Source organism: Gavialis gangeticus, unplaced genomic scaffold, assembly GCF_001723915.1.
Source record: "Gavialis gangeticus isolate Ggan-Ray unplaced genomic scaffold, GavGan_comp1, whole genome shotgun sequence".
In the NCBI taxonomy this organism is placed as follows: Eukaryota; Metazoa; Chordata; order Crocodylia; family Gavialidae; genus Gavialis; species Gavialis gangeticus.
Window position 1 is genome coordinate 22,795,921 of NW_017729004.1, and position 11,295 is coordinate 22,807,215.

Sequence of the window (11,295 nt, forward strand, 5' to 3'; positions counted from 1 at the left end):
GAGCATCTGGACCCGCTGATTTGAACACGTCCAGCCCCTCTGGAAGCTCTCTAACTCGGTCCTCCCCAACCTGAGGTCTGGAAGCGTTCCCCTCGAGTCCGTCTTGCATCACGGTGGGGAAGTCCTGGTCCCTGCCCAAGAAAACAGAGGTGAAGAATTGGTTAAAGAGGTTTGCTTTCTCCTGTAGCGCAACCACCAGATTGCCCAGAAGATCTGGCAGGGGCCCCACATTTCCCGGTGCTCTCTTCATCCTCCCTATATATTTGAAAAAGGACTTTTTGTTATCTTTGATTTTGGATGCAAGTCCTAGCTCTATGTCCGCCTTAGCTTTCTTGACAGCCCCCCTACAGGCCCGAGCAGAGGAGGTATACTCCTCTTTGGAGATAGACTCCTACTGCCAGGTGGAAGGGGGGTGCTATCTTAAATTAGTTGGTTGACAGATGAGGCCAAGCCTACTGGACAAATCTCAAGTGACATCTGCATGGATGTGGCTACAGGGGCAGAGCAAGGCCACAAATAGCCCCTAAGGCAACTGCTGCCCTGAAGCACTGACAGGGCCAGGAGGGCTCCCCACTTCCTGCTTGAAGGGCAGGATTGGAGGAAGTGGTGGATGAGGCTCTCTCTAAACAGCTAGCAGAAGTTTCCCAATCACAAGCCCTGGTTCTCCTGTGAGACTTCAATCCCCCTGACATCTGCTGAGAGGGCAATACAGCAGTGCACAGGCAATCCAGGAAGTTTTTGGAGAGTGTTGGGGACAACTTCTTGGTGCAAGTGCTGGAGCGGACAAGTAGGGCCCGTGCTCTTCTTGACCTGCTGCTCACAAACAGGGAAGAATCGGTGGAGAATGTAGTAGTGGATGGCAACTTGGGCAGCAGTGACCACAAGATGATTGAGTTCAGGATCCTGAGGAAAGGAAGGATGGAGAGCAGCAGAGTAAGGTAATGGACTTCAGAAAGGCAGACTTCAACTCGCTCAGGGTACTCATGGGCAGAATCCCTTGGGAAGCCAGTCTGAGGGAGAGAAAAGTCAAGGACAGTTGGCTACACTTTAAAGAAGCCTTACTGAGAATGTAAGAACAAACCATCCCAATGTGCAGGAAGACTAGCAAGTATGGCAGAAGACCAGCTTGGCTTAGCAGGGAACTCTTCAGTGAACTCTTCAGTAAAGTAAGTCACAAAAAAGAAGTGGAAACTTGGACAAACAACTAGGGTGGAATATAAGCATAGCGCCCGTGAAAGGATCAAATCTGGATAGCCAAAACCCAACTAGAGTTACAGCTAGCAAGGGACATGCAGGGTAACAAGAAGGGTTTCTACAAGTATGTTGGTAGCAAGAGGATCAGGGAAAGTGTGTCCCTTCATGAATGGGGGAGGCAACCTTGTAACAAAGGGTACAGAAAAGGCTGAAGTATTCAGTGCCTTTTTTGCCTCAGTCTTCACAGGCAAAGTCAGCTCCCAAACTACTGCACCGGGCAGCACAGCTTGGAGAAGAGGTGAGCAGCCAACAGTGGTTAAAGGACAGGTTAGGAACTATTTAGAAAAGCTGGATGTGTACAAGTCCATGGGACTGGATGGAATGCACCTGAGGGTGATGAGGGAGTTGGCTAATGAGACTACAGAGCCACTGGCCATCGTCTTTGAAAACTCATGGCAATCAGATGTCCTGGATGATTGGAAAAGGGCAAACATAGTGCCCATATTTAAGAAGGGGGAAAATGAGGATCCAGAGAACTACAGACCAGTCAGCCTACCTCAGTCCCTGGAAAAATCATGGAGCAGATCCTCAAGGAGTGCATCTCGAAGCACTTGGAGGAGAAGAAAGTGATTAGGATCAGTCAGCATGGATTCACCAAGGGCAAGCCATGCCTGACCAACCCGATTTGCCTTCTTTGACAAGGTGACTTGGGGGCTAGGGATAGGATTCAGAGTGACCTAAACAAATAGGAGGATTGGTCCAAAATCTCATGAGGTTCAACAAGGACAAGTGCAAAGTCCTGCATTTAGGACAGAACAATCCCATTCACCAGTACAGGCTGGGGACTGACTGGCTGGGCAGCATCTCTTCAGAAAAGGACCTGATTGTTACAGTGGACAATAAGCTGAATATGAGACAACAGTGTGTCCTTGTTGCAAAGAAAGCTAATGGCATACTGGGCTGCATTGATAGCAGTGCTGCCAGCAGGTCAAGGGGAGTGATTATTCCCCTCTGTTCAGCACTGGGGAGGTCACATTTGGAGTACTGTGTTCAGTTTTGGGCCCCCACTACAGAATGGATATGAACCAATTGGACAGGGTCCAGCAGAGGGCAACAAAAATGCAGAGGGGGCTTGAGGACAGGACTTATGAGGAAAGACTGAGGACACTGGGCTTGTTTAGTCTAGAGAAGAGGAGGAGAAGAGGAGACTGAGATGGGATTTAATAGCAGCCTTCAACTACCTGAAGGGAGGTTGGAAAGAGGATGGAGCTAGACTGTTCACAATGCTAGCAGATGACAAAACAAGGAGCACCAGTTTCAAGTTCCAGCAAGGGAAGTTTAGTTTCGATATTAGGAAGAACTTTCTCACTAGGAGAGTAGTAAAACACTGAAACAGGTTACCCAGAGAGGTGGTGGAAGTTCCATGCTTTTTAAGACCCAGCTAGACAAAGCTTTGGCTGGGATGATATGGTTACGGATGGTCCTGCCTTGACCAGGGAGTGGACTAGATGACTTCCTGAAGTCCCTTCCAACCCTAATTTTCTATGATTTTATGAATGGGGTGAGCTGGGTACAGAAGGGACCTGCGGGCCAAAACAGGCTAGGGCTCACTCCAGGATCCTAGGGCAGTCTTTCTAAACAAGTTCATTAAGAAAGAGATACCAGAAATGATGAAATACTCAAATAAAATGTAAAACCAATGAGCACCTGGATTTCTCCTCTAGAAAGCACAACTTCTAAGAATAAAATGGCTGTACCGTACTCCAATAAAAAAATGCTTGAAAGGTTTGGTAGCATTATGCATGTTTAGCTTTCCATCCTGTAAGCATTAAGCAAGGAAAAGCTCAGAGAATAAGTGAGGGTTTGTTCACGCCCATCCATTTTGTCCCACACATGACCCTGTACATAAACAGCTTGTTAGGGTGTTGAGTATTTGTCATTCTCTTCTGTAGCTGAGGATTGGATTCATTATGTTCATGGGCAGTCCTTACTTCGAGTGATTTTAAGTGTGGTTGGAAGCAGATCCAGGATTTTATAAAGGACAGAGCAGCAATCAATGATGCAGGAGTAGATGAACTTCTCTTCCCAGCCTCCTCATCCACTGCCATGGGAGCATTAATTGCAGACTTTTTAAACCCCCAAAGCAGGTAATCATTCCCTTTCCTTTACAGAGGCATGCCCCCTTCCCTCCTCATCCCACCTACCACTGCTGCTGCATCCTCACTATCCTGAGGATAAGGGGGGACACCTTCAGCCCAGCCTGAGACAGTGGCACTAGCAGTGGGCAGGTACATTCCCTCTTGCCAATCCTGCTCCCACATGGGTGGGAAACATCCAGGTGTGGGGGGAGTAGGTGGGGCAGGCAAGGAGGGGGAACTTGTCTGCTTTTCACTGCCTGCTTGTCACTGCTACTGCTACTATCCTGAGCTGAACCTAGCCCCCTTGCAGCCCAGCTGGAGCAGAACAGGAGTTTCCTCACCCTTTACACAGTAGGGACAGTTACAGTGACAGCAGCAGGCAGGGAATTGGGAAATAGGAGGGGAGAAGACAAGAAGAAGAGAAAAGGGGAGGGGATGCTCCTCTGAGCACAGAGGGGAAGGGAAGTATGGTGAAATCTTACTTTCTTTGGGGACCTAAAAACATCCCTGGCTACTGCTCCTGCCGTGTGTTCAGAAAGCCACATGGGGGAGCAGCCATGTACAAAGGGGGAGAGTATGTACTGCCTCTGGATCCATACCTGAGTTTGGTCTATTAATCCAGAGTATTGGATGCATATTGACAGCTATTAGTGGATAAAGTCCTATGGTCTGTGTTACGCAGGAAGTTAGTTAAATAGCAGAATGACACCTTAGCCTTAAAGTCTGTAAGTCAGAGAATCTCTCAGCTTGTCTAGACTTTTTCAATTTCCCATTAATTGCTGCACTCTGAATTTCCCAATAAAATGTTTACGTGATCTGTCTGTGAACATTCCTTCCAAACCATTCTATCTAAATATCTTCCTGGAGATTAGATGTCATATAAAATATTAACATTTTAAACAGGCATATGGCATTTATAAAACATACTTGGAAAGCAAGATCAGAAACTGCTGTTTAAAATATGTAGGCACAAAGCACAAAATGAAGAAAAATTTTGGTTTCAAACTTTTTTATAATTAAGTCTTCATAGAAACCTACAGCACAGATCTTTGCTATCTCAGTACTTTTAACTTCTTTTTTTAAAATCTAGCTGAGCTTTAACCTTTTGTTTCTTTACTTTGATACTCTCTCCTTTCATTTTTGGAGAAAAACGAATGTGTAAAGAAATGGATCAATTGCTGTATAACTGGATGAAAACTCCAAATGCAAAGCAATAATATAAACTTTACAACAACATACAACATAACTATAACAATAACTACTGGCTCATTTTTAAGTCTTTTAAAATTGATTTTTTTTTATTTGGTGTTGTTCCCCACTCTGTAAGAAGCCAATGCAGTATCCATTAGGTGAATAGGATAGCTACCAGAACATTCTAAGTGGAACATGATATCCAGGTTTCCAGCATATATTGCAGAACTGTTTGAAGGGAGGATTATATGCTATATGTACAGTGTTCTACTAATATAGCTCAATGAATAGTTTCCTCTCATGGGTCTCTTCTTCAACCATAAAAACCATGAGATCTTCCTGCACACCTCAATGTGTTCACTTGAATACAGGACTTATTTATTGAAATTCTATGATGTATGCTATGCTTCATGATTAATGCTCTTTCTATAATGGTTCTTATTAAAAAAAGATACCTATAAATGATATTTCTTTCTGTTCTGTTTTTCTGGCTAATGTGGAGAATTAAAAATTAGGAGTGCACTGATAAAGATTTTTTGGGCTGATACCAAGGGCCGATTATTGACCAGCCATATCAGCCAATACCAATCTCATTGCCAATATGCAGCCCGGCAGCCTGGAAAGCAGCATTCAGCTGGTAAGTAAGTGTTGGGGGGAAGCAAGGGGGGAGGGAAAGGGTGTGGGAGGGCCCCCGCGGTGAGAGAGGGAGTGGGGCTGGGGCAGAGGCAGCCGCTGTACAGCAGGGGTGGGGCAGGGCCTGGGACAGAGCCGCAGCTGGTCTGGAGGGTGCAGGGGGGGTTAGCTCCCACCACTTCACGCACCACCATAGGAGGCAAGGGGGGGCATGTGCCCCCTGGATGTGTGCATGAGGCAAGCGCAGATTGTGGGCTTGGGGCTGGGACTGCACTGCGCTCTTCCTGGTGCGGGAGGAGTGGGGCTGGGCTTGGACTGCACTTGGGCCAGGTGGGAGCGGGGCAGGTGGCGGCAGTGCTGGGAGGGGAGCTACCGGGGGGGGGGGGCAGGACTACAGCCACCCCAAAATTCACTATAGCACCCCCAGCTCAGTGCCGCCGCCACCTGCCCTGCCCTGCCCCCTCATGGCCCAAGTAGAACCCAGGCCCAGGACCCTGCCATGAGAAGCCCAGTGTAGCCCCAGCCCAAAGTCCACAGCGGGCAGCCCACCCTCACTCTGCACACAGATCTGGGGTCATTTGCCCCCCCAAGCCTCCACCAGGAGTGCACACAGTATTAGAACCCCATCCCTGACCCCCCAGATGAGCCATGGCTCCATCCTGTGCCCCGCCCCACTCTGACTGGGCAGCACCTGCCCCTGCCCCAGCCCCACTCCCTTCATCACTACAGGGGCGTCGATCTGCTCCCCACCCCCAAACCCCTTCCCCTCAATAGACTTACTGGTCAGATGCTGCTTTCCAACTTCCTAGGCTGCACTCCTGGCCCTGTACGTGCTGTGGCTGCGCACATGCATGTGGCATTTATCAGCCACATCAGCCAAAAAAAGCCAATTGCAGATAACGTCAATTTTCCTTTTATCAGTGCTGATATGATATGGACCAATGTATCGGTGAACCTCTATTAAAAATGATAATTGCCAATACCACCACATATAAAATGAGAAACTTACTCTACCCAAGGCAATGGAAACCTATCCTCAATCTATTTGATAGCCAGATTCTGGAGGGAACTATTGTGGCATGAGGAAAACATTCCCATGGAGTTCAGTAATGAAGACTTACACCACCCGAGCACAAACTCATTAAGTCCTTATTTTCCTGCTACAACACAGTTCTACCATTTAATTTCAGGCAGTCGGGAAGGATCTTGACAGGATTGTGGCATGTCGTCTGTATCAGATACTAAGGTCAGCCAGAAAAATGAAGCAAGGGCCCTGAAGTCACACTCCTACTCAACGATTAATTAATCTTTTTCCCCCCCAAAATGTAAACTATATTTGATTGAAGTTTAGAGCAAAGATTTAAGTGGTTCTTATTTTAAGAAAGACATTTTGCCCATCCCTAATAAAAGATCCTTAAATATATAACCTAATTCATTAATCACTGTTCTCTATCAGATGTTTATTTTAGTGAGAAAGCATCACTTCAAAAGGCTTGTAGGTCTTGATTTAAAAGATCCCCTATGCTATGGTATTTTGCTCAGGGACACACAGGCCCTTTTGGCAGGAAAGCAACACTTATACACCTAACTGGAGCCATTCATATGGCATTTTAACCCATGTACACAGATTTTTATATATTTGAGATCTAACTCTCCCCTGACCAACCTGTCATCCTGAACACACTGACTGCTTCTCCCAATGTGACAGAAGCTGTTGCACTGCTGTTAATCCACTGTATCCAATTATTATAAATGCAAGATGCAGAAACACCAGTGGGGGCAGGAGCAGGGCCAGAACCCAGGGTTACTTCCTTTCTAGGCCAGTGCCCTTTGGCTTGCTTTCTTTCTGACCCACATATATATTCCCGTCCTAACTGTTCACTAGGAATGGGGATTGTAGCAATGCCTAGCCCATGCCTGAGTGATTCAAGTACTTGGTTAGGAAGTTGGGGATGTAGGTTCAAACTCCCTCTGGGTGAAGGACCCAAGAATGTAGGTCTCCTACTCCTTGGACAAGTGCCTCAAACACTAAACTATCAGGCTAAAAGGTGGGGGAAGCTCACTTATCTTCCTCTGCTTCTTTTAGACTCACACAGGATTACACACCTTCCCACAAGATGTAGTATCTAAAATCTGCATAAGCAGCCCAGAATGCCACTTCTGCAATAAGCTGGCTGCGTAAGTGCTACTTCCCTATTTAAATGTGGAGTTGGATTTGGGTCAAATAGTTTATCAGTGCACCAAAGACAAACAGAAAACTATTTCTGGCCATGCAAGCAAGTATTAATTCAGGCTTCTTTTGAATAGCTCTTATAAAGGTTGTCTCTGGTATTAGGTCAGGTATAGAGATAAATTGTCTTGGAATATGAAACATATTGTTTATAAACAGGATTCATTCAGCAGAAGCTTTTATCCATTTTCTATACATGGAAATATTCCAGTCCAGGTCCAGGCAGTTAGTTACACGTACAATGTAATTATTCCTTCCACTGTTGGCTCATCTCTCCCTGCTGTTGTGTCAAAAGTACTGCTTCGTTGCAAAGGGTAAGGAGTAAAAGGCAGACTTCTTTTGGGAAACCACACCGTGCAGTGGAAGGGGGATTGAAGAATGTGTTGAAAGAAAAGTCCTCAAAAAAACCCCAACGTATTATCATTTCCTGACCAAAATGCAAACAGATTTTACAGCAAGGATCTTTTCCTTGAACTAATCTAGCATCAGTGATACAGCAGAAAGTAAACTATATTTAAGATTCTTAAAACAGCCCAGTTAATTGATTATTTTCTAAATAATTCTTTTGTCAAACCTAGCGATCATTTAAACTATTTGGCTTCACACTAGGATTTTTCATTGGAACAGCTTTCCCTCTCATTTCTATAAGATTCCATATAAATACAGAATCTAGGAATACATGGATTATTTCAGTGAGCTCTTTCTTGCAATATATATCCATGTAAATGGCTCATGGTTATTACACCTGCAATTCTTTTAATATTTCAGATGGATTAATTAAAAGGAAAAATTATACAAATGAGAGAGAATGCTGCTGGTACTTTGACTGTGTTATTACAAACATATATATATTTAAATAAAGACACTGAAGTCGCACATTAAAATCCATAAAATGTCCATGGAGTGATGACTACTAAGAGTCTTGTTCATGTCAAAGATGACAGGTCCCTTGGTAACCAGAATTCTTTGGGATTCCTAAGGGATTATAGAGGTAAGAAGAAATTTATGATTCACCATGACATTCTGCCAGAGGGAAATCCATATTGCATTCCAGGAAATGTAATTCTCAAGGAAGCCCAGTCCATATGAGAGAATAGGGATCTGAACAATCATTCCATAAGGCAGCCCACCAACAATGAAACGAGATCTAATGCTTTGATGTACTGATTTGAAATGAAATGCTTTCAGTCAATTTAAAAATGTTTAGAAAATATTGTGCATGGACTGTTTAGTAACAAATTTTTTAGAAAAAAAATAATTTGAATGAAAACTGTAAAATACCCACTTTGCTCTAGAAATGAGCATGTTGCCATAAAATTGATGCTCTTGCCCTATCTCTGCTTCCTAGGAACCCACTTCTTCCCACCCTTTCGCAAAAATCTTAAATGTGTGTACTGTTAGTCCCAAGAATTACTAGAACTGAGTACATAGTCCACGCAAAGCAAGCACTGAGGGCAGCACTCTTTCCTATTTGCCAATAGAGGGAGTAGAGAGCTCTCTCCTTTCTGAAGCTTCTGTCCCTCAGACTTATCAACTGTCATAAAATAATGATTATAATGACATATAAGTACATTTATTCTTCCAACTGAGAAACTGCTTTCCTAATAAACTGCTTTCAAAAAAAGTTCTCACTTACAGTTACAGAGATGCTTTTTTATTTGAGAGACGCAAAGATTTTTTTGTAATATCTTTTATTGAACCAACTATATAATTGGAAGAGCTGTTGGACTTTACAGTTGGTCCAATTAAAAATATCACAAAAAATCCTTCACATGTACATTTACTGGACCATCACAGCTACAACACTCCAACCCTACTACGTTTGGTTTTTTTTTGCCTCCCTGGACGTATTTATTATTTTCCCACACTGTTTGTTCAGTGAGCAGATGGCCTTGTCAAGGAAAATGCCATACTTTTTGTTTGTTCTTTGATAATCCTATGTTTCATTCCCATGAAATCTATAGTGAGAAAATCCCCTAAAAGCTAAACTAGAATAAAAATGGAATCTGTTTCTCCATGTAACTTAATGACAGGCTACTTTCTTCTCTTCCCTATTGCCTCTCCCAAATTATGCTCTTAAATATTTTAGACATTATCGAATCAGTCAACACTTACTTATTTAATGTAGACCTGCCTTCAAAATTCACCTTTGCAATAACTCTCTCTATATTCTGATAGAGGTACATCAGGATGAATTTGATCTTCTATCTGAAATGCCTTATGCATCAGAACATAAACGATATCCTCAGTTTTCACTTTCAACACAAAGTCACTATGCATTAACCAACAGACAAAAAGCACAGACACAGCACAAATAAAGTTTAATAGATTTTGTAAATATAACTTTTACTATTAAAGGAGTTCAATGTGTTGAAGAGAGACAATCTGTATTCCACAAGTTGTTCATGCATTGTGGTTCTTTTTTTTTTCTTACCTTTATAGTCTGTGTCAACATTTTTTAGAAGCTTCATGCACCTTATTTCCTCTTCGTGGATCTCCAGCTGTAATCTGCATTCTGGATGGATGCCATTCACCTGTTTCAAATGAACAAACAAGCCTGGGTCTAGAAGCATTTTAATTACAATATTAACTACCAGTCAAAGAATCTACAGCTTTTATTAAGATTATTTCCACAGCACTACAGAATATACTATGCACTTTACAGACACATTCGTTGTCTGCAGTGCATGCAGAGGATTTGTCACAATAAAATTTTAACATAAAATTCCTCCATAAATAATTTTTCTTGGCTCCTTTCTAAACCACTCCAAAACCAGCACTGTCTTTTACAAGAAAATCCTTGGACTTCACAGTGCATTTGCCACTATTGCAAAGCGAATCGCTTGATCTTTGAAATAAAACCATTACGTTTTAGAAAAGCTGAATGCTTTCTGTGCATCACTGGGCATGCAAAGCAATCAAACTACACTGTCTTTATTGTGATCATGTCTGCCTTCCTTTCTTGTCTCTGTGTAATCACTATCTCCTGGAGGTCACAATAATTCATAACAGATAACTTGATTTAAGCAAGTAGTATGGGGTGGGAAACAAATTCTTAAATGAAAGCTATATTGTTTGCTTACAGTATTGGGCAAAACATATCACACACTTTCAAAGCATTCAAGGGCAGGTGGTTTGAACCCCAGAAGGACAAGCTGTCAGGTAGACAGAGGTTAGAGGATGGGAAACATGAGATCAGGAGGGTTTTATTCAGACTGGCTGGATTTACAGTAGACAGCACAAGAGAACTAAAGCCTTGCGGATGAACTCAGAGAGTTCCCACTCTGCGTAGGAGGCTGTGTGGAAAAGTAAATTGCACAAGAAGTTGACAAAAAGGGAGATGAGAGTGAAGATATAGGTGACGTTTACTGGGCAAAACCACAAAATGTTTAGAAATAGGATGTTTTTAACTTGTAGGACTAGAGTGGAAGAATGAGTGAAACCAAATTACAGTGCAGTAAAACCTTGCTGGACTGTAGTTTGTATCATTTGTAGTCACACGAAAAGAGATGACCCCTCTCGCATGCAGGAAACGTGTAATAGCAGAGTGCTGTAGTTCTTTGTACTGAGAGCTACTACTGTAAATAGTGGAGAGGTACAATGGCTTTACTGGTCTGAGCCAAGAGATTTAGGCTGAATTCCTGCTTGTGCTATATTCTTTCTGTTTGATCGTTAGCAAATCTCTTAAAGCCATATTTTCCAGAAGCGGCACACTGTCTGCACTTTTCAAAATCTACCCATTAAGCATCATAGTGGAAGTGCCGAGTATCCAAAACAATTTCACTTCTTTTCCCCTAACCTGTCTGTATCCTATTTAAATTATAAGCTCTTCTGTTCAAGGACTGACGCTTACTATCCATTTTGTACAGTGATTAGCATAACTGAGCCCTCATATAGATTAAGGCAATA

At 43.1% G+C, this 11,295-nt stretch overlaps 1 protein-coding gene across 1 annotated transcript in view; it reads right to left on the reverse strand.

Moving 5' to 3' along the window:
- Positions 1-10,025, reverse strand: part of VIPR2 (vasoactive intestinal peptide receptor 2) — a 136,387-nt gene extending 126,362 nt beyond the window's left edge. Inside the window, exon 1 of the mRNA XM_019508164.1 lies at positions 9,821-10,025. Within this exon, the coding sequence (XP_019363709.1) occupies positions 9,821-9,959 (139 nt within the window). The 5' untranslated portion in view covers positions 9,960-10,025. The remainder of the gene's footprint in view (positions 1-9,820) is intronic.
- Positions 10,026-11,295: the final 1,270 nt, after the last annotated feature.